This window comes from Amyelois transitella, chromosome 7, assembly GCF_032362555.1.
Source record: "Amyelois transitella isolate CPQ chromosome 7, ilAmyTran1.1, whole genome shotgun sequence".
Taxonomy (NCBI): domain Eukaryota; kingdom Metazoa; phylum Arthropoda; class Insecta; order Lepidoptera; family Pyralidae; genus Amyelois; species Amyelois transitella.
In genome coordinates this window covers 4,163,066-4,186,732 of record NC_083510.1, presented here as the reverse complement: position 1 = coordinate 4,186,732, position 23,667 = coordinate 4,163,066, and the positions used below count along the sequence as shown (strand labels likewise).

The 23,667-nt window shown below is 32.2% G+C and overlaps 3 protein-coding genes across 3 annotated transcripts; all 3 read right to left on the bottom strand.

Annotated features, from left to right (window-relative positions):
* Positions 1 to 632: 632 nt before the first annotated feature.
* Positions 633 to 7,286, bottom strand: LOC106132102 (cuticle protein 19-like). The gene is made up of 4 exons (XM_013331426.2): positions 7,275 to 7,286; positions 3,800 to 3,967; positions 1,813 to 1,909; positions 633 to 924 (listed from the first exon to the last, which is right to left on the bottom strand). Exons 1-4 carry the CDS (start codon positions 7,284 to 7,286, stop codon positions 788 to 790), a joined length of 414 nt encoding a protein of 137 aa, XP_013186880.1. The 3' UTR covers positions 633 to 787.
* A 6,968-nt stretch (positions 7,287 to 14,254) lies between these two features.
* On the bottom strand, positions 14,255 to 16,079 carry LOC106132118 (uncharacterized). Its single transcript, XM_013331450.2, has 4 exons — positions 16,062 to 16,079; positions 15,302 to 15,416; positions 14,845 to 15,019; positions 14,255 to 14,453 (listed from the first exon to the last, which is right to left on the bottom strand). Exons 1-4 carry the CDS (start codon positions 16,077 to 16,079, stop codon positions 14,255 to 14,257), a joined length of 507 nt encoding a protein of 168 aa, XP_013186904.2.
* Positions 16,080 to 18,266: 2,187 nt separating this feature from the next.
* Positions 18,267 to 23,351, bottom strand: LOC106132631 (cuticle protein 8). The gene is made up of 5 exons (XM_013332090.2): positions 23,140 to 23,351; positions 22,424 to 22,549; positions 21,629 to 21,725; positions 21,163 to 21,275; positions 18,267 to 18,972 (listed from the first exon to the last, which is right to left on the bottom strand). The coding sequence occupies exons 1-5, from the start codon at positions 23,245 to 23,247 to the stop codon at positions 18,895 to 18,897; spliced, it is 522 nt and encodes a 173-aa protein (XP_013187544.2). The 5' UTR covers positions 23,248 to 23,351; the 3' UTR covers positions 18,267 to 18,894.
* Between the last annotated feature and the right edge of the window lie 316 nt (positions 23,352 to 23,667).

The following is a 23,667-nucleotide window of genomic DNA, read 5'->3' as shown; positions in this document are numbered from 1 at the left end:
AATGACAAAAAGATACAAAAGTTCCAGTCAGTCAACTTTATTGACAACAAACAATAAACCTAGAAAACATAACAACAAAAGCATAAGAATTATCAGGTACTTAGTAAAATTATTTAACAACAAATATAAATAATACAACAAATTATCTAATAACAAAAAAATCTCTCCAGAAATAATCTAGCCTCCACTTAAAATGTTGATTCAGTCAAATTATGTATTTTTTCTGTTACTGACATTATTTATTATTCTAAATTTAAACAGTATTAAATTCTTCTTAATTTGAGAAATAGTGGAGTTAGCCAATCAAAATTATATTAACCAATCAACATTTTGTTAAAATTATTCTAAATCACAAGTCAAAGAAAAGCTGCATTTTTTCAATAAAAATTGTCCAATCATTGATGATTCTTAAGGCTCCAACAAATAAATACTGTGTCTAATGGCACTATTAAAGTATTGAAACATAATATCTATTGACATTTTAAAGATGTACTAAAAGTATCAGTGTAACTTCTGTTTTTAAGTTTTTCTATCATTTCTAGTAAACTGTAGTTATCTATTGTATAGTAGTGTATTAACAGACTAAAATACATCAGGGTGCGTTTCCATAAAAGGGAAACTGTGTTATGCAAAATCCACCAATCACAATGCTTCTTTCCAAGTGATCGGAATCTTATTGGTTGATTTTATGTAAATACACAGTTAACTCTTCTAATTATGAATCAAATTGTATTACTGTTGGAGTCTTAAGGATAATACATGTTACTTTTGCTATGGTTTTATTCTACTAATGGCTAAGATGAGCGGCTTCGTGCTGTGAAATTGGCGCAGTCTTGTGAACGACAGCATTGAAACCGTTGTGTTTGTCAGCAGTGTAGTCCACGGTCCTGATTGAGCCGTCAGGTTCCACCACCGTGTACTGACCTGGAATTATAACAAAATAACTTCAGAAATTATATTTTTGCATTGACATATTCTCTTTTACGTGACAGATCCGTCAGCGGTGCAAACGATGGTAAAACTATTCTTCAATCCAGGTTGCTCTTTCATCGTTGGAATGGTTTTAATTAAAACGTGAATTTCACGCAGATTAACGTTAAAAGATCAATTGCATGTAATTTACGTTTTGAAAACATAATAATTTAATTATTATGTTAACAGATTCTACATAATTATTATTTGGCAACTTTATAGTGATAATGTATGGTAAATCTCATAGCACACCATAACGCAGTAAAGTATTGCGCAACGGCTCTCAACATTGTTTGAGAAACAATGTTAATTGTAAACAACGGAAGTATGTAGGAAAGACGGAAACCAACAAAGGAAGGACAGTGAAAATTCAATTATTCCGTCACGACCGATTTTGATTAGGTTTTGTATAAAAAAAAACAGTTTTCTTGTAAGTAAGACCTTACACCACCAATAAAAAAAAAGAATAGGACCACTCCTTCTCTTTCTCATGAATGTCGTAAAAGGCGACTAAAGGATAGGCTAATAACTTGAGATTATTTTTTTGGGCGATGGGCTAATAAAAGATAACATAAAAATATGTATGAAATAAAGCAAGCGAGATAGTGGCTAGTGAAAAGATTTAGAATTAGTTTACACTGAGCAAGACACGACGCCATATTTAAGAAGAGCAACACAAAATGTTACTTTATCTACTTCATACAAAAGAAACACCTGTACCTCACTGGTTCTAAAGGCCGAAAATATGGCTTTGATAAAATCGGAACGTCAGACCCCACGGGAAAAGGCGAGATAAATGTATATTGGGCTCAACCAAGTTTTAAATAAATTGATAAGTACCTTTAACGACATCCCCATCCCGGGACTCGTGGTGTGTCTTGATGTCACCGGTGTGGAAGTCGTTCACGCCGTACTTGAACACGTATTTAGGATACGCCTGAAAAATTTATCAAAATTTTCAATACCGATGTTATACATGTATTTATACATTTTGAAGAAATTCTGAAACAAAATGTTTTTTGCACAATTGTGTTAATTCAGCCTCAAATACATAGTATTGAGAGTATTTGTGTTAATTATAATTAATATTGTTGCAGTGAATAAACAATTCATTTTCAATAATGTAAAAAATATTCAAGAATACGAAATTAAAATTCTCTACGTGGGGCATTTAGGAATGATACATTGAGCATTAATAAACATTGAAATGGGAATTGTTTTTTTTTCAATCTTCCTTGCGTGCAACAGGATAAAAAATCTTAACGCAACAAGATTTTTTGGGATATTCGATAATTTTAAATTTTCTCTTCTCTATTTCTATTTTGTGTACCATTTTCGTAATCATTCTGTCACGCACTCGTGTTGTGTAATAAGCGGAAAACGAAACCATGTAATGCGTACAATATTGACGAGATGCATTGTGTAGTTAAATCTCATTTTAACATTATACAAGCCTTGAGCTAGCCCAATTTATATGATTACTGTACCAAATCTTACTAAGGAATATTTCTGCTTATATAATTACCATAAGAAATAAATGATAATAAACATAAACAATTAATGAAGTTTTGAGAAAAAATAGTTTCGATATACTTCGTCCAAAACATTTTTAACTCGTATTGCAAAATATTATATTTTTATGAATATAAGATTCTCGAATAAAATTCCATCAAAGGACGTCGTTAATTTTTCTTGTTTAAATACTAAGAGAAACTTGATGTAAAAAGTTTCTGAATATTTTTCTAATGGTTTTTATGTTACACAGTAGTACAGTATGACAGTACAGATTCATAATAAGTAGCAACCTTTTACTATAACTTGTTATAAAATATATTTTGTTTATTTTATGTGTACATAAATAAATAAATTCACTGCTGATTGGACCTTAAAAATCGCTAAAGTCACATACATTGTAAATTGGAGTTTAAAATCGCTTTATTCTCTCACCTACGCCGCACTAACAAGAAGCTATTCACATGCTGCTTATGTCAGGCACCGGTAATACTATTACGCTAAGGAAGTGTTCAACCGTGAGCCAATTCCTCGTTCACACATTATTGAGTTTTTTCTCTTATTATTTATTGATACATTGTTATGTACTGAAGTGTTAATTAGTCTTATAACACTGTTCTTTGGTTTCATCCTAATCAATGTTTCTTTGAAAGTTTGATTATGCGCTACTTCTCAATGAGTTACTTTTAAAATCTAAAGATATAAATTACTTATATTTAACTCATTAACATGTATGTGTATATATCAATATAGATTTACGGTATTGGCGTATTTCAATGGGCGTTTTTTATCATTCTGTGCGTGAAGAAGCAGCTGGAACATACTACGATTCTTCTTTTAGCCATCAGACCAGTATGGTGGCAAGGAAAAGTTTTACATGCATAATGACCTAATGCAGTATATGAGTGACGCAGTCAAGGTTAAAGAAAGTGTGGTTACAAATGAAAGCGTAATCGAGACCATCAATGTAATATAGCTATCGGCGCAGTGGTCAATGCGCATGGTCTGACACTGATATGGCCAAGAATTTATTGAGTATTCAAAAAATAATGCTTTTAGTTAAATGTTTATTGCTCCACAAAAGAGTAGGTATTTGTTCTATAAGCATAATATCCCACAGTTATAGGTCTTCTTGCACGTCTTCTTTCGTGACTTTAAAGCAACGCGGGCTTCCGTCCTGGAACTTCTGCCTGCCTTAAGGCTATCCCTGGCCAAGATTGCCATAAAACATTAACATATTCTTTAATTAAAAAATATAATTGTGTCGTGCATTAAATTAAGCTTGTTACATGAATCATTAAACCAATATACTTACATAATAGTCGACATGTTCATCTTCGGTAATGTGATGGTGATCGTAGCCAAGTCTGGGTTGGGCGGGTACTGTAGCAGCGGCGTGGGAGTCGACGCTTTTGACTGGTCGGAGAAATGTGAAGAAACGAGCGTGCGTGCACGCAACTAGCGTCAATGCCAGTAACACAATCTGAAAATGATTGAATTCAAAATTAGATCAAAATATATATTTTAAAATTAGATACACTTCAACACATAGGTACATCAACTCCTAATAACACCACTTATAATTAAAACTACTGCCGCTCTCAAAGTGCAAGTGTAGAATACTACACTAAAATAGTTTACATATTTTGGACGAATTTAGAATAACCTTTTTTTGCTATGGCATAGTTATGCGAGGAGTAAACCCCTAAATATGGCGTGAGTACCTAATACAGATCTAAAGGGACACTAAGGAGATTTTGTAGAATGCAAGAAAGGATGCGCTGTCAGAGAAAGCATACGCGAGACCAGCACATCCATGCAAGATTGGTAAAGCCATGGTAAAGTGTTTTCTTCTTGTTTTTGTGTTTTGGTATTTCAACTCTATGAAATCAATTTTAATAGAAACTAACGGACCTATGATTTAATCATTTTATATAGTTCTACCAGAAGAATTAAAAAAAAATCATCGCGTATGTGTACATAACGTATATTATGGTATTCCGCGTGTATCGTGTCTAACTCTTACGCAAGTCCTGTTAACTCTTGATCAGAATATTGATAGTTTTTGTTAGGTTTTTGTTGTAAGTTAATGTCTTCATTGGAAGTCATTAATGTAGATTGAGTTTGAACAGCGTGTCCGGATAAAATACAATTAATTTTCTAATTGTATGTGATATGTTTATAAATTAAGTATTGTTTATATTAAAATATTTTGCTTGAAAAGAGAACTTTTTCAAATCAATGTATATGTAACCATTGTGACAATTGCCTACTTCCAGATACAAAGTCAGGAGTCTGAGGACTAAATAAAAAAAAATCTAAAGGCATTAAGTATATCGTTCAACTTTAGTTGTTTTCAGAAAAACTTTTTACCTACATTACAATAAAAGGCAATAAATCATTCGAATGAATCAGAAAGTGGCAAATCGTAACTTGTTTTTTCATTGACAAAAATGTTCATTCAAGAACAATGTTACAATTGTACATCATGTGCATGTGATTAGTGCGTATGATAACAAAGGAGACTTTTTTTCAACGTTCCCAGCCACTTTCAGAACTATAGTTGGAATGTTTTCTTGTCGAGGCTTCTGCAGTTCAATGCAACGTAAACACTTTTGTTTTCACTTGAAGTCGTCATTATATAAACTGTTTACCCTTTTTTACTTGTTAACTACATCATAGTATTGTTAGTTCGATCGCCAGATATTAGTAAATCTATACTATCAACACTTATACTATGAAGAGGTTCAAAAGTTCAATTGTTTGTTAGGGCTTCGAAAATGCTGAACCGATATTGATTCTGTTAAATTGTGCATTATCTGCGGGTGATAAAGGCTATATTAAGTACCGCGGACAAAGCTGTGGCGAGTCGCTAGTATTAAATAACGTTATCGTAACGTATCGAATACACTTTCAATTATTTAACTTCCAGACTTATGAGCCTTATTCATCAAATGCATTCACCACTTATTTCATTTATCTTATCACCACAAATTCATGGCTCTATAGCCATCTTACTATACAGAGCTTCTCCCCAGAAAAATCACAACTGAAACTAACACCAAGAGAACGATAATCTAATACATCTGTTGACTGATGTTAATATATGAGTGTCAGTGATTCTCCCGGAATGGACATAAAGAACATATATTATTTGATGTTTAATTATCTGAAAGCCTAACTTGGCGGATCCCTGGTGACCCGAAAACAATTGAAACACTATTGTGATATTGGAGTGGATTTTTGATGTTTATTTTTGAACATTAAATTAACTCTAAATAGTAGAAAATCCCGCCTGCGACTCCGCATACATCACGTCTATATCCCTTGCAGGGTAGACAGAGCCAACAGTCCTAAAAAGACTAAAAGGCAATGTTCAGGTGGACGGTTTTATGATGAAATTGAGATTCAAATAGTCACAGCTAGCCCATCGCCTTTAAGAGGAATCCCAAGTTTATAAGCCTATCCCATAATCGCCTTTTACGACATACATGGGAAAGATATGGATTAGTTCTATTTTAAAGTGTCGTGTGGTTTCCCACGGCAAAGCAAGTAAAGAGAAGCAAGATAAAATTAACGACACAAGTATGTACATAGCTTAGTGTGCAATGTGAAGAAATATTTCATAAACATTGACAATATGGTCTCGAGGTACTTACTCATAAGCTCGATTTTCTTATCTTTATTGAAGTTGATAAGTTTATTTCTTACTGTTCCATTATAATAAATAACGTCAATGGATTAATCGAAACATAAATTTTAATCAGTAATAAAATTTTAGCTCTACGAAGACAAATTGAATTCTCATTCGTTCTGTAATTTTTCTTTACAATAATTCAATTTATTACATTATAATCATAACTCAAATGATCACTATTTATGGATGGCAGTGAACAAAATATGTAGTGCAGGTATGTAATCAAATTATATTGTCCGAAGACTCCTACAGCCCAATGTAACCGATTTAATGGTAAAAAATACATATATATACGAGTATATACATATTTAAATTAACTAATATAGAAAAGATTCTAGATTTATGAAGAGTTTTTGAATTTCTAGTTTTCTTATATCTTTGTGTTCTTTACAGTATATAAAATGCAAATTATTTCGTTTTCGAAATAAGATGTTTTTATTTATTTTGTAAGTTCAACAGCGTAACATTTCTTAATACAGTAACAATATTAATACAGCCATAATAAAGTAGCATCTTGACCTGACCGGCCAAGAGGAAAAAAGAGGCCGAGGTACCTTAATTTACTTATATTACGACAAAAGTTGAACTTGCTTAATGAATTTGTATTAAACATACTATATACTGAACGTATCACATATCACCTATCCCAGAGTAAATTATAGACATATATATGTAAACGGATTATAAACATCCAAGACCCGGCCCATTTAGAAAAAGTTCGTTTTCCATCATGATTTGTCCGTGGATTGAACCCAGGACCGGTGGTTCAGAGACTTTATACAACCTGCGCTATAAAGGCTTTCAAAAGTAATGATATTATCTATCAATGCGAGAATATATTTATTATAAAAATCTTATACACGTATAAGCTGAACGTGGCTTATGATGATGTTGACGTGTTTATATGTTTGTTTTTAAAATTGTTTTAAAGGATTTAATATCTATAAATCTCTTTTATGCTAAACAAAGGTCTCCTGTTTATTAAACATCCCTGCCTACTGTTTTCACGTTACAAGTTTTATCAGATGAACTGCATCCCTTGTTCTCCCTCTGTTCCTGCAACATTAATTTATCACTATAAATATTTCCTTACCTTAAGGGCCATTTCTCCTACAACAATACACTGGTTCTATCAAAACACAACACGCAAACTACAGCGGAACCAATACACAGAGTGTGCCGAGTGAAAACTCACTGGCGTTATATACGTGGGTGCTGGGGTGGTGGCAGGTTCTCAGAATGTATAACGTTTGATAATGTAACAGAAGATGATATTTATAAATAAAATCTGAATACTAGACACATTGATTACATATATACAAATAGTCACGTCTATATCTCTTGCGGGGTAGACAGAGCCAACAGTCTTGAAGACTGAAACGCCATGTTCAACTGTATGAATGGAATAGCTGGATTCAAATAGTAACAGGTTGTTAGCCCATTGCCTATAAGTGGAATCTCAAGTTTATTAGCCTATCCTTTAGTCACCTCTAACGACATCCGTGGGAAACCTGTGAAATGGTTCTATTCTATAGTGCCGGAAACCACACGGCAAAACACATATTGATTACTTTCTAGATTGTATTTAATTTGAACCTATGTATGACATGTGATGAAGACGCTATATTTATTTAAAGTTAAATATACTATAGGTATTTCTGATCCTTGTTAAGTACAGCAAAACCATATGCATATTGTTTCCACGATGGTGAAGATAACTGAATTTAAACTATTTTAATTTTCAATCATCTCGGAAATTTAAGTCCGAGCTTCTAAATTTTGCAGCTAGAATATTCACGAATCATTTATTTAAGTAATAGTTAGTTAGTTAGTTAAGACATAAAGAGGCATCTCGAATAATTGCCTAGTCAACAATAATCGAACCATTGTTTCGGAGGGAGCATTAAGAACATCTTTTTAGCTGGACACTTGTCAAATGTGGCTACTCCTTTTTACAACGAGCCTTGAGCCAGAGCATAGAACCACAGAAGTACATACATACATACATACATATAATCACGTATATATCCCTTGCGGGGTAGACAGAGCCAACAGTCTTGAGCGGACCGATAGGCCACGTTCAGCTATTTGGCTTTAAGATAGAATTGAGATTCGAATAGTGACAGGTTGCTAGCCCATCGCCTAAAAAAAGAATCTCAAGTTTGTAAGTCTATCCCTTAGTCGCCTTTTACGACATCAATGGAGAAGAGATGGAGTGGTCCTATTCTTTTTTGTATTGGTGCCGGGAACCACAGAAGAAGTTACTTAAAAGAACGTATGATATTTTTCATCCCGCAACAAGTTACTTTTCGTGGGAGATGCTCAAATGGCGATAACATGTGCAAGCGAACCTGCGGGCGAGAACTAGTATGTAACTATACTAAGCAAAAAAAAAATACGATTCACCATGATGTTACCAAATAAAGAGCATTTCATATTACAAAGTCGGTCAGCTCACAATATGTCACAAATACGCTAAAATCATTGTTAGTTTCGTAACCAGCCCACTTTCCTACATCCAATTGTGACCGTTACAGTTGACGGTAATAAGCCTTCTGTACTAAGGTACCCTTAATTTAATGGCACTAATATAAGTTAGCACTTTCACACACAATTGCATTTATTTGCAGCAACCAAGTATAATGTGACAAAAATTTAGAAAAAATAGTTATGACTTCAATCGGCTCTCAAAAAGTTTTTTTTTTTTTCAATAATACCTATGAGTTATTGGATTTTTATTAATATAAGAACATTTTCGAGTAACTGACTGGCAGACAATACAGGCAAACTATTGGAACTGAACGAAATATTGGACATGGAACATGGACATGCCTTTTTTTTTTATAGACTAATGATAATAACTTTATTCAGAAAAATGATAGTGATCTGTTCCGAAAGTAATCTTCCAGATCGAAGAAGCCATACAAGAGAGCTATTTATCTCGATTTGAGTGCATTGCAATTTATTTTCATTTTTTTATATCACAAATAGCTATACATACTAAGTATGAACATTGTACCGCATGATGAGTCGTATCTTTATTTTGACCAAATGGACTCAAAAGTTCTCTATTTCTAATCAGATTTTTCTTACTACAGTCTTTAGTCGACTCGTTTTCATATTGCATACAATATTTCTGATAATAAAAACCAATACTACAAAACTAACCACCTGAACAATTATAAAATCAATTTACGTGCACAAGTTTTTTTTTAATTTCATTTTCATTTAAAGTAATGTTTCTCATTTGCAAATGGCCTTAAAGATAAAATTATACTTTATCCTACATTACTGTCGATCGGAAACTACTTCATCGTACTTACCGATGCTGTAATCGCTATGGTATAATTTCATTGTTATATTATGCGCAAAACTTTATACCGTATTCAGTTCAGAGTAATTGCGTAATTTACTTTATTTTCTTCTCAAGAAAATGGTTAAGAAATTATATCGATTGTTATCGACCACTTTATACTACACCTGCTGAAACTTACGGTAAGTCTTTACCGTCGAAAATGCTTAACATTGTAGCTGATTCCTAGTGTTGTGAAGAAATTAGTAAAATGGGGCCACCCAATGACACATAATGACAAAATACTGCAGAACTTATTTCAATTAATAAATACCTATGTCAACAAGGAAAATCAACAACCAATGTAAAGTTTAAATTATGCTATTTAAATATAAGGTTCTTAAAACCCAAAATAAATCCATCAGCTCAACATCAGTATTACAATATGTATAGGACCTTAAGTGTAAGCTTAACTTGCTCTGAATAATAGAAAGGTGCATGGAAATTTATCAAATCTGTAATACTACACGGGGTAGATAAAGCCAAAAGCCACAAGAAAAGTACCTACACTGATAATATTGTTATTAGAGGTAATGACAGGTTGTCACCTCATCGTCCAGAACGATCCGAACTACTTAAATTGTTTATAACTAAGTCTTTCTTTTTTTAATTAGACGTTCGTTTCTTTATATTTATGCTATTGACATAATTTATAATTCAGTCGAGACTAAGATTTGTGCACACACCTATAATCATTTCTCCTCTCACGAGTCTACTGGAAGAGTTTTATATTGAAGTAAGTGTTTTTTTTATATTTGTGAACATAAATAAAATAATATATCCGAAGTATCCGAGGATCATACAATTCCTAAATGGAATTGAGAGATTAATCGTTGAAATTTAAGATTTTTAACCGTCTACCAATAAAGGTGTTCTCCTAAACAGTGGGCGGATTTGAGTAATTATATCCAATTAATTTAGTGTTTCCATTTGTTCCATATCAAAAACACATTAGTTTATTTTTTTTTGAACTTTTTTTTATATACAAATACCCTAATACCTCAATTATATTTTTTATTAAGTTATTTTAATCTTTAGAAAACACACAAGCATTTTTCTCATCTTCGTAAATTATTCAATATAATATCCCTTAGTTTTATAGAACCTTTACAACATAAATGTAGTAGTATATACGCGATAGCTGCAAGAGTATTATTGAATAAATTATAATAATAAAACCTCATACTTTAATGTAGGTACATATTTCGTTTAACTATTCACTTCCCTTAACGCGTAGATGTAGAAAGTCCAAAAGAGGAAATAAATATGTATGCATGAACTTGAGATAATTCTGATCCAAGATAGGCTAGTAACCTGTCATTATTAATCTCAAAGGTCCATCATATACCGCTTGGCTGAACGTCTACCGAAACTTATGATAGCTAACCTCGTAAGGGATCAATGTGTGCGATTATTATCCAAATTCTTAACAAATGATCAACATACATATAATGACGTCTATATCCCTTGCGGGGTAGCAAAGCAAACAGTTTTGAAAAATACTGAAAGCCCACGTTCAGCTGTTTGGCTTAATGACAGAATTGAGATTCAAATAGTGACAGGTTGCTAGCCCATCGCCTAAAAGAAGAATCCCAAGTTCATTGGCCTATCCTTTAGCCGCCTTTTACGAAATTCATGGGAAAGAGATAGTATTAGATAGAGTATAGTAGATAATTCTATTCTATTCTATTCTAGTAGTCCTATTTTTTTTTCTATTGGTGCCGAGAACCACACGACACAAATGATCAACAGCAAGCTATAACATTATTCTATTGGTAGTAACAAATAGCAACGCGTTTCGCTTTGACTATTACCATTACGTCGGTATTATACAAGCATTACCTACAAGTTTACCCACATTACCAGTTAATTGTGTAGTGATACGGTTTATTGGTGCTGATATAAAGTCAATTTAGTTAATTAACTAAGTAGAAGGTGTAGATAAACTTAGCCGTTTTTATTGTACTCATTATCCAAAGCCTTGTCTATGTACTCTAACGTGTACATAGACGATGCTACTTTTAAATCAAATATCAAGTAAAACAGACAAATAATAAAGGTATCATTATAAATTAGCTCTAAGGTATCATAGTAATATTGGAAGTTATACACTGACTAAACATGTGATACTATGATATTTATACCAAAATCACGCGATCCTAGACCATTAACAACCTTTTTATTTATTATCATGTTTAAATCGATAATTTTTTCTTTATTTTGTCGAGAGGATAAATGAAAGCAGGTTGACTAAGCAAATATACAAAGAAAGTATGAATGGGACTGTCGGAGAGGGAAGGCCTAGTCGACCGTACCTTGATCAAATCGGCGAAAGAAGTGCGCAGGGATCGTGGCAAGTGGACGGATGTGGTCTCTGCCTACCCCTCCGGGAAAGAGGCGTAATTTGTGTATGTATGTATGTTATTAGTTGTGTGGCGCAGTAGTAATATTTTTCACAAATGTTAAGTTATTGACTATTTATTTTATTCTATTTGAACTAATTTCGTCACTTCGGAAATACAGAATTACTACAACATAATACTTTCGCTGTCTATTACGCCATAAGGGTAGTTCTACACAAGAGTAACTATTGTTAGAACGAAATTGCGATGTTGTCATATAACATTAATAATTGAGTATCTTTTATCCAATAAGAACTATTGTTTATGGAATTTTCTTGATGGTATATATATTTATATGCGGTCATATATGATTTGGACTGATAATAATTATATAAAAAAATCTTCATAAGTTTACAGTGGTCAAAGGCTCCAATCCATAAAGATAAGGATGTAACCGAGACAAACACCAGAAGGCAGAAGATCATCCTACTTATATTGTGAATGCCAAAGTTTGTGAGGATGTCACTCTTCCACGCAAAATCGGATTTTGATTAAATTTTTTACACGAATGTATAACCAGGAATAACATAAACAGTACTTTTTTGAAATTTACTAGACATCAATTACAAAGTCTATGTACAATTGTACACACGCCCTAGTGCTGAGTAATATTAAGCAGAGCACATTTTACAATTTACATAGGTCATTCATTGAATTACAACTAGTGAGTTAAGGCACTGTGCAGAATATTCAAAAAGATCAGAGTTATGGTGATCAATTGACCAGTTCGTACGTAGTTACCCATGCTTTTCACTAAAAAATCAATGAATAAACTAAGAAACTTGGTTCGGTTACCTAGTTTAAAAAAAAAAACAAAAAAAGATAAGAAAATATGATTACAATTTTATTTAAGAAAACATCTGCTCACAATACTTTAACGCATCAAAATCACTTAGGGTATTTCGAGTCCTTCTCTTATTCTTTTCTGAATAAACGTGAACCTTGTCCTGGCCACATTTCTTCGGAGTATTCAGTTCATTATCAACGAATATTTCATAATCAGGACTTGTTTTGTACTTACTGTTCTTTAAATCCTTTATAAATTTCTCAGTAGTAATGCTTGTTTCTGAGCGGTCGTATAAAGGATTCAAAGTAGATGTATAGGATAGTATGCTATCTGATTTTTCATTAGTTTTCAAAGAACTCTTCAATTTTGAATTAACATTTAATCCCGTTTCACGTATTGGGTATTTTTTTATTGACTTCAGTTCAACGCTGGAATGTAATAAGCATTTTAACAACCTGTATTTTTCTACTTTCTTGTGTGCAAAATTATTCAAACGCTTTTCTGTGATATTTTCTAAAAAGCAATATTTCTTTTAATAAAAAGAAACTTCAGCTTAAAATACAAAAATATACTTAAAAAATACTGCATGATAAATGAGGAAGGCATCCAAGACGGGGTAATGATTAAATATGGAATAAATGACGTCTGCTTTAGGAAAAACATATCTACCTACTCACTTAATATAATTTTGTCTAAAGATGTGACTGGCCAAAGAATGCCTTATGGCATTAAGTCCACCCTTTGTTCATTATTTTAGAAACAATTAAATTGAAATAAATAAATCATTTTCGAGGTACGGAAATCCAATATTCCTTAAACTCAAATGCCACATTTAGCCAGATGGCTTAATAATGGATGATCGTGAAGTGATATAGAAGTTGCTAGCTTTATGAAGATATAGGAAACGATTTACAAAGTGCATCAATTACCCGTATCCAGTATTATCAGCATAATACTTGACATGTATCGGATTTCCTTCACTATCTTTGTAGAAATATTTTCCGACTACAGTCCCATTTTCATAAGTTTCCTCGTCAGTTTGGTCAATACCCTTCTTATTAATAGGATAACCTAGAAAACATAAAATTAGTCTTGGTAGTATCCCAAGAGTCAGAATGTATATTATTCTAAACTAAAAGTTTACCAAATTTTATGTATTCAATGCAACAGAACTAAATGTATACATAGTATATAGAAAAGAACCAATAGACTTGTTCCTTAAGTATAACAAAAGGCCTCAAAATTAGTTTTGCTAAGTAGCTTACCTTTTGTATAAACTATAAGAATAAAAAAAGTGAAAATATTTATAACAACTAAGTTTCGATCTATAATTATATCTAGTATTCTCATCACAATTGAATCCCCTAAAATTACTGTTATTCTATATTTATGACTTTTATTCAACTGACACGTAAGACATTGTCAACCACAAATGAATTAAAAAAGATATTACATGAACGAATTCTTTTATTATTTTATCGTCTACGAATTAAATAAACATAAGAACTTAATAAATTTAGATTTATTCAATTTTAGTAATCTAAGGCAGGCAGTATTTCGTTATTTGACGCAGAATACACGGTTTTCTGTATTGGAAGTTTGTTGAAGTAGCTTCCTCGGTTTCTGTTAGGTCTTCTTGGTCGTGACCACGTCACGGAAGGCTCGGTTGTATCCATATACAATTGCTGTATTGGTTTCTCGACAGGTGTGAACACCGGATCACTTGTTACTCTAAAATATAAAGATGAAAGAGTGTATAATAATATTTTTAAACAATAATGTAGGCCCGAGTAAAACGATAAATTTCCGTTCCAGCGGGAGTTTATGTAAATCCTCTCTTAGTGGCCCTAGACTTACTTATGAAACATACATTCCAAATTTCAATACTTTAGAGTCTTTAGACAGCAGTTTGTATTATAATACTGTACCATATAATTATAAATAGCAGTTTATTTATTTATTTAAAATTTTATTGAGCCTCAAAGTACAATAGGTGGTCTTAATGCTAATAGCATTCTCTACCACATTACTCAAAAACCCATAATGAAATATACTATTTTGTGTTATTTATCCGTACATACAAAATACCTTAAAATCAGTAATAATATAAGATTTGTCTCACCTGTATCCATTAACATCGGCCACGTATCTGAACCTCTGCGGTTGACCTCTTGCATCCACAAACCCGTAGCTCCCAACCACTGTGCCGTTGGGGTAACGCTCTTCAGTACGGTACTGAGTGTTGCCAGTTGACGGGTCAAAACTATCGTAGCCAAAGGAGTACGTGCCAGGAACACCTGATTAATTAAGTATATTTCAATCATTTTTTATTTTATTTTTTAATTAAACTGAATAAAATAATTCATTTTTTTAAACATTATTCAATTATAGTCCTTGATATTTTAATTATTTTAATAAGCTATTAATGTGAATTGCGATATAAAGTAGAAAAAAAAATTTAGCTGAACATAAAAACTTATCAAAAGTTTAGAACTTTGGTTTTTCTATATATATATATTTTTAAGTATATTCATTTTTCTATACGTGACAATAAAACTTCAGACAAAATTTAATATTACCATTAATATTTGTGTAATAGTAACTAGGCATTGGTTCGGCTGAAGTCAACCTTTTTAGTCTCGGCGCCGAAATGATTCGACTCTCGCATATCAGCGGCATTGCTATTAGAAGAACCTGAAAATAAAATTTTTAAATAGTGAAATTATTAATAGTACTACATAGAAAAATATACTAATCTTCTTAAGTTCCAGTTGCATCCTCACTACTCTGAGCCGCGAGTATTGATTAATGATGAATAAATAAAATTCCTGAGCAAAACAATTCCGCAAAAACCTGTTATTGAAAAGACTTTCATTGCTTTAACTCATAATATGGGGCATTGGAAGCTTATACTTCGAATATTAAAAGTTATTAAAAACACTTATCAAATATTAGTTTTTACATACATACATACATATGGTCACGTCTATATCCCTTGCGGGGTAGACAGAGCCAACAGTCTTGAAAAGACTGAACGGCCACATCCAGCCATTTGGCTTAATGATAGAATCGAGATTCCAATAGTGACAGGTTGCTAGCCCCTCGCCTAAAAAAGAATCCCAAGTTTGTTAGCCTATCCCTTAGTCGCCTTTTACGACATCCACGGGAAAGAGATGGAGTGGTCCTATTCTTTTTTGTATTGGTGCCGGGAACCACACGGCACTTTCTAGTTTTTCTTAATTAATAATTAAAAAAAATATATATTATTTAAAATCATGCATATTGTATTTTGTTTACAAAAACTAAATATATTTTTGCTATCTTATCAATATTCCTTACCTTAAATATCGTCTCCATGTTGATCTCAGAAAAATAAAGCTCCCAGAATCAATCGAACTACAAAACGTGGCAAAGGACGTTCGTCCACAGAGCCCGAGGCTCTCGTGGCGACTCCTTTTTGTGTGATACCGCAGAAACAACGGTCACATAGGCCCGTAAACTTTGTGGGTGCGGATTCCCATATCTGTAGAGGTGATTTATACTCTACAATTCGACGGTTAACTTGACTGAAGTTTGCCGTAACTGCCACTTATTTCAAAAGTATCAATAACTATAATTTTATTTACATCTGGAAAGTCCCATCTGAGTTGAAAAAAAAATATCATAACATATTGATTGCAACGGTGTTGCAGTAGTTATTTTATTTATATTTTGACCCGGATTCGATTCCCAGATAGACAACTATGAAAACGTTACATTTCTTCGTTTTCATCTTATTTCTTTATACGACCGTCATTTTTTTTTATTAATCTTACAAAAGACAAATCGTACGGTGTAAAATCACTTTCCTGATGTCATGCGATTAGGACGAGTCCTTTCAAGAAAGTCCACGTCACTAGATAAGGCGCGCTACCATGATGGGCTAAACTCACAACTTTTAGATTCCACCCACCTTTGTGGAGTTGGTATTCTGTATAATTCTTTGCATATAAAACAAACTAGTGTGTCAAGTTCAAGCACCGTTTCGTACTTAGAAATTTTTTATTGGAGCCTTTTTATGTGATTTCCTATTTGTTTGAGTTTATGGCCATCATCAGTTTATATAAAAGTTACTTTGTTTTTAATGGCCATTGTTTTAATTTCAAGCTATAATACTATTCAATCTTTTCGTAGATCTTTAGAAAGAGTATTTATTGCGCCAAATTGTATAGCTGTAAATACCTTTTTATATCTATATATCAAGCACCTTAAAAATGCAAACTCAAACTCTTTAATAGGCATTCCTACTTAAACCACAAATATTTTATACAATGCTTGTTTTACTCTTTATAAAAATGTATCATGCACTCCAAAACGCCTCCGATTAACTTTTAAAGCAAAACAATCGTAAAAATGTTATAAAACTCCAATTTTGTAGCGACAATTACATTTTAACTGACATTTTCAAAATTTAAGGTCTTCATTAAATTCTTAAAAACTTGTTAGAAGATGAAAAAGTGGGGAAAGTATTAATAAAAAATGGCCGTAAATTTACTTATTTGGATTTATTTCTGACAGTAATTGTTAGCTCCTATAATACATTTTATAATAATAATAAACTAAGTATTTTTGATATGGACGGATTTCACATTATTGATATGAATATGTCATTTTTGGCACTTTGCATACTATCGCGCCTGTTTCCACTTGCTACGATCTTTATAGATTTATGCTACTTCCGCACTCATAATTTTGTTTTCTCGATGATATTTGTAATGATCACTTGAGGCATTTGCATCGTATCAGTAATTAATTCAAAAGTAACATGTCCATAAAAACATGTTATAGTATCTGGTTTTATAACGTGTCCTAGATATGTTTTAAGAATTTTAAAACCCCCCATGGAGGGACGTTTTCACATTATTATACTTAAGCCAACAGTTATACAAAGAAACTCACTTTTAAGTTAACTCAATTCACCTAAATTTATTCTGCAGGATTAGTCGACCAAATAATTAACCAAGCAATATTGTTCAACTCATCCCGCAGGATGCATTTCAACGGCCTGAGCTTACGAAAGAGCCCTCTGATTTCGCTATGTTACAAGCGAAGTATGTATCTTTATCAACTTGTTACTTTTTGCAGTTTTACAAAAATAGCATAGTCATAGGTAGTTGACTGATAGTTTAAAATAACAGAAAATAAAATGACACATCGCTTCCTTATAAAGCGGCCATATGCCCAAAATATTCTTCTACTGTCTATAATGGGATTTATTGGATACATTTATATTAATAGGTTATAAATTAAGTCATTATCCAAAATGAGGTCTTTGAACTTCACCTACTGTATATATTTGTCAAGTTCTCTATTCTAATAGCCAGTAAATAGGAGGTGTTAGTAATAAATTATTCCTTCTTTTATCTTTAAGAATTTTGGAATACATGATTTCTGAAAATAAGTATTTTTACTTATTTGATAAAAATTTAATCTTAGATAGTTTTTATTGTATGCTTTAGCATTCCGGGTCGCAGGTTTTATATCATCAATAAATAAAACAATAAATATGAGATGTAATTTACTTAACTATAATCATATATTTACGGTTGGTACATTGGACTCTATAAATAGTAATACGGAAAAATATCCTTAAAATTACATAAAAATACTTGTACTTCAGATGCTTCTATACAAATGGCAATTGACATGAACAATAATATCCACAAAATAATTAACTTATTATAAACAAAATACATCCTCCTTTATACGCAAGTGATAACTTGATAACTACCCCCTTATATCCAGAGACCCTGAGTCTACCTTTACGATAATATTTGAGTAGAATAATAATTTATTGACCGTATTTTAACCAAGTTCATTCAAGTTAGTACATAATGACCTTTTAACACCATACTTAATATTATTATCCGTATAAAAGGATATTGTCCTACAATATGAATAAAAGGAGAAATAAAAAAAACCTATTGAGTAGATGAGAATAAAATAATAAAAACATTATTTTGAGAAAAATAAATTAAATATAAATTGAACCAAAATCATCACAAAAAAACGAAGTCTAAATAAAAGTTTATCATAAATAAACATAAAAAAGATCATAAAAAAATAGCTCATTATTTTACTAACATGAATGGACAAGACGTACAATAGATTAATGTAACTATTATGATAAAGTTTAGTGTAATCCGTAGGGCGAGTGCAGGGCAACGGCTGGAGCAGCGTAGTGTACCGGGGCTGCTACAGCCACTTGTTGCTGAAAATAAATAAAATGTTAGATAATCTTAGTTTAAATAAATAGATAAACATGTAAATAAGAGACAAGAATGAGATTGCATGAAAAGGCTGATGAAGGTGTATGAAGCAAAATAAATATTCGAGGAGCGTTAAACAATTAAAAATGTAGAAAAAAAACGTGACGTAATTAACTGATGCCGACAGTGTAGTATAAAATATTAGCCTATTATTTCTGCCATATTCGGGGGCAGAAAAAGAGAATGATGATCATACAAAAAAGTAATACGTCTTTATTCCTCATGTCATTCAATCATTATCAGTATGTTGAAATTTAAGTTACAAAGTTTCGAAATATTATTTCAAATGTATACAATTAGAATAACGATTTTGTAGGTATTCAAAAATAGCAAAATAAACCAAAGAATTTCATTTGCAACATTTCAATAAAGCATGGCGTTTATTTCTAACAATGCGTTTCAATTCAAGGTAAAGATCACTCAAGCGTATTTTCTTTACAAAAATAGTAAAATAAATTCGTATAATGTGTTTATGAAATTGAAGTATTTTTTTTTTTAATTATGTTGTACCTATATAAATATATCAATTTTCTTTTTGTATCAATTTATACTTTTATACATTTAATAGTTTAATAGAGGAACTCTGCTCTATAAAATATTTTACATATCCTAAAGAAACAAACCGGGTAAGCAGGTATGACATTGCTTGAACAGGTTTTACAAACGCACATAAAAGTATGTAACTATCCTTATTAAAACAGTTACAAGCCATTATTTTAGTTGAACAGAAATATTACGTATTTAAGTTCAGAAGCTTCACAAATAATCAGTCGTAAAAAAAAGTCCACTCCACAGTGTTAGTAGTTTGCACCGCATCACAATACCAAAATATGACAAAATTATCAAAGCCCTTTCGAAACCTCAAATAAGGTTATAAAATTTTCTCGCCACCACAGAGCAAAGATCAATGCGCGGCGGTTTATTCAGTGTTCTGTGTTAATAACTCTACGCCCGATATTACACAAAGTCGGTTTCTCTGGATTGCGCGGCGGTTGTGCAACGCAGGCGCATGTTCTTATAAGGAAACGAGTCGGTCGGATCTTGGCCGGCATATCTTACCGAATTTCCCTGATAAGGCCCGCAAATATTCCAAGAAACGTTTGACATGTTAATCGCGCCTTTTTCCTAACTAGTTCATGGTTTTCGGTCGAGCCTTTTAATCGGATTTTAAGTTGTATAGGCCGCAACGTAAATTTGGGAATTATTTTTTGAGGGTCCTATATCCTCTTTGCAAATAGATAATTTTACTTTTATTTAAACATTTACGTGACAAACAGCCAATGTTTATATACTTATAATGAAAACCAATTTACAATTATTGTTACACTGTTAACTCAAAGCCAAAGAAACCTAATGACTGATAGAGCTTAATGAATGTTAACTGATGAAAGAAAATGAAAATTCCTTGTAAGAGCAGATAGTGTTAAAAACATTCATATCAACGATTTCAGAAACAGCGTTGAACGATTTATCCAGTCACCATTACCATGAATTTTGTGTGCAAAAGAGTGATATCAAGTGCTATTGCTAGGGCCAATTAGTGTTCAGAGATCTTTGCGTCGATTACATGAGCATGATTTATTACATTTATTATGTACGCAAAGAAATTAAATCAGAATTAAATTAAAAATCATGTCGAGTTGGGGTCTGAAGTTATAGTGTAACCATAGAATATAAAACTATAGAAGTTGTAGCTTAGTTCTAATGAATTTGCACGTTGCAATTCTGACTATGATACCATCATAGGAGATTTTGTTAATGACTTGCATCTCGATACTGAAATTAATATAGCTTTAAAACTATGCAGAAACGCGTGCTATGCAATATAACGATTCTTCATTTCTATCATTTTAGTAAATAAATTCTGATTTCTATAGAATGTATCTAAGAATGTTAAATTTAGATAATACTTATAAATTTGCAGCCGGCGGATTTTATGATTATGGTATTCTCGGCCAGTCAAACTTTTCAACCGAAACTGAGATGTTGAGGTGCAATTGAAGAAATTATATAAATACGTACCTATACTAGATAAATTATATATGTTTAGATAAGACTTTCAAAAATAGCAAAAAAACTCGTCAAATTGGTATATCTATAAAAAGATACTTCAAATGAAATAGATATATTACCGGGTGGACTGCATGTCCGGTTTTATGTACAACAGCATTGAACCCGTTATGGTCGTCTGCGGCGTACTGCACCGTGCGAGTGGAACCATCAGGCTCTACCAGGGAGTAGCTACCTGAAAGTTATTTATTTTCTCTGTACATGTCAAAAACTAGAGAAGGGAAAATAGTATAATATTAGTTTAAAGCCATTATGATTATATTTATTACGAGCCAAGGATAATGAAAGCAATATCCATTAGATTTTTTAAATCTCATATTCTATGCTGATGTGGAAAAATAATCAAATATCAGTCTTAATAAACTTTGAATTCTTCTTTTGAGCGATGGACTAACAACCTGTCACTATCTGATTCTCAGTTCTTACGTTAAGTTAACTAAAGTTGATATAGTAACTTTGATGTACCTGTCTGTTTTGTTTTTCTTTTCATTGCTAGTTAGCAAAAAGATAATGATTTATATTGTTTACCTCTAACTACATCACCATCCCGTTCCTCTTGCTGTGATTTGATGTCACCGGTATGTGGATCCTTCACACCGTAGTTGAATGCATACTTTGGGTAAGCCTTCAACAAATCAAGCATGATAAAATAGTAAGCAATTTTGACTTTTTTATCAACCTCAATTTTAATCTGTCTATTAAACATTTTGTCTACCTTTATCAAAAGAATACAAAGGACCCTATGCTTTAAACTGCACGCACAAAATTATTTAGTTTTTAGTAAAGAAACTTCATCTAACTGGAGTTTCTTGAGATTCGAAGGACAATATTAGGATTTTAATTTTTATTAAAAAAATACTATAATATTTATTCAATTATTATTTAGTGAATCTTAAATGTGTTTTTTTCTAAATTGTCTGTCGAGTCATAATAAAGAAGATATCCAGAAATGTATAATTATAATTATAAAGTTACTTGGAGACAAGTGCATAACCTCCGTACTAGGTTCCACTGAAAATCAGCGCATTGTGTAACCTCATCATACACATGCATATGCTGAGTGGAAACCTCATGTATTTTTTTTTATTTCTATGTTTATGAATGAAAATGTAATGTTACATCTTGCGCCAAATAAAGATTTTTCTTTCTTTCTTTCTTTAACCCTGAAGGTTTTTATGAAAGTGTTTCGATTAAGTGACAAGAGTTTAGATGAAGCAAAAGAAGTATGCAGGGATAGTGGTAAGTGAAAATATGTACTCTTGACCTACCCCTTCGAAAAAAGGTTAATTTATTATATCTAACCTACATACACATATTACTCACTACAGGTTCAGCGTGTACGACAGGTGCGTGGAGCACCGGCGCATGCACTACAGGCGCGTGCGCAAGTAAGGCTCCGTACTGTGGGGTGGCCAGCGCGGCTCCCACGCAAGCAAACATAAGCACGATCTGCAATAAGACACCTGTGGGTACAGTCATCATCATCCTCGCTAATAGTCCTAGCCTCACCTCTCTGGAGTGGATTTCTGAATTTGACACATATATAAAGAACAATAATAAAATTTATACTTTGGCAAATGATGATACCAAATAATAACAGTTGCGTAAAAATATATATTTTTTTCATGATGTCTTATAGTGCTTCATTTCATAATTTTATTTTTATAGCTTCAATAATTCAATGTGCCATTATGAATATTTGTAAGTTGCAATCAAATTAGGATTACAAAAGTGTACAAAATTAAATATAACGTAATTTTTTCAAATAATTGTAACAATATTTTGAATATTTTTAAGTCCAAGTGCGTTACATCTTTTCAGAAGTAAATCCAATTATTACTGAAAATTATACTCGTGTTAGAGATGATTTATAATTTCTAATTCTGTTCATACAAATAAGAAGAATGCGTGACAATAATCGCACTTTTAACACATTACTTAACTTATTCACGGACACGGAAATTACATAATAATTGAAACAATAGGTGTTGGTAACAATTTTCCTAAAATCGATAAGCTTAACGTTACGTAAGACTCACCCGCATAGCTGTTTCCACACAACACGGCATTTGAAGCTGCCTCAGAGATTGCACTAGCCTTATAAATAAGGGCCCCTCCAATGCACTTGAGGCTAGATGCACCTGCATAGGCCCTTTGAAATGCGTTTACAAATTTTTTACTAAACTAATCACAACGATATTAAATAGGGAAAGATCTGGTCCAGAATACTTAAAACCGATCAACTTGCATGAAAAAAACTGTATAGGGAATAAGTAATAACAGGCTATTGACTCTTTACAGTTTACCTGGAAGAGATCACTTTTATCGATAATTTATTGCGGTGCTATGAAGAGTTATTGCATTGTATTGCACTCTTCCAGGTAAACGGCATGATAATTAATGTTACATTAAATTTATTGAGAAAATTATAATCATTTCTGCATGTTTCAACTAAACATTTTTGCTGCTATGATAGGTATCTTACAGCATATATGTATTTCTAGAGTCTTTGTTTTCATCTCCCTCTTTTGCCCCCAACGACTAATGTTGCTGGACTGGTAGCAAAG

Coding starts and splice junctions, on each gene's coding strand:
- LOC106132102 (XM_013331426.2), bottom strand. Junction 1,910..3,799: donor ATGAACATGTCGACTATTAT/GTAAGTATATTG, acceptor TAAATTTTTCAG/GCGTATCCTAAATACGTGTT. Junction 925..1,812: donor GGATGGGGATGTCGTTAAAG/GTACTTATCAAT, acceptor TTATAATTCCAG/GTCAGTACACGGTGGTGGAA.
- LOC106132118 (XM_013331450.2), bottom strand. Junction 15,020..15,301: donor CTATTACACAAATATTAATG/GTAATATTAAAT, acceptor TTAATTAATCAG/GTGTTCCTGGCACGTACTCC. Junction 14,454..14,844: donor GCCGATGTTAATGGATACAG/GTGAGACAAATC, acceptor TTTATATTTTAG/AGTAACAAGTGATCCGGTGT.
- LOC106132631 (XM_013332090.2), bottom strand. CDS start 23,247: ATGCAGGTGCATCTAGCCTCAAGTGCATTGGAGGGGCCCTTATTTATA. Junction 22,550..23,139: donor GTGTGGAAACAGCTATGCGG/GTGAGTCTTACG, acceptor GTCTTATTGCAG/ATCGTGCTTATGTTTGCTTG. Junction 18,973..21,162: donor CCGGACATGCAGTCCACCCG/GTAATATATCTA, acceptor ATTTATTTTCAG/CAACAAGTGGCTGTAGCAGC.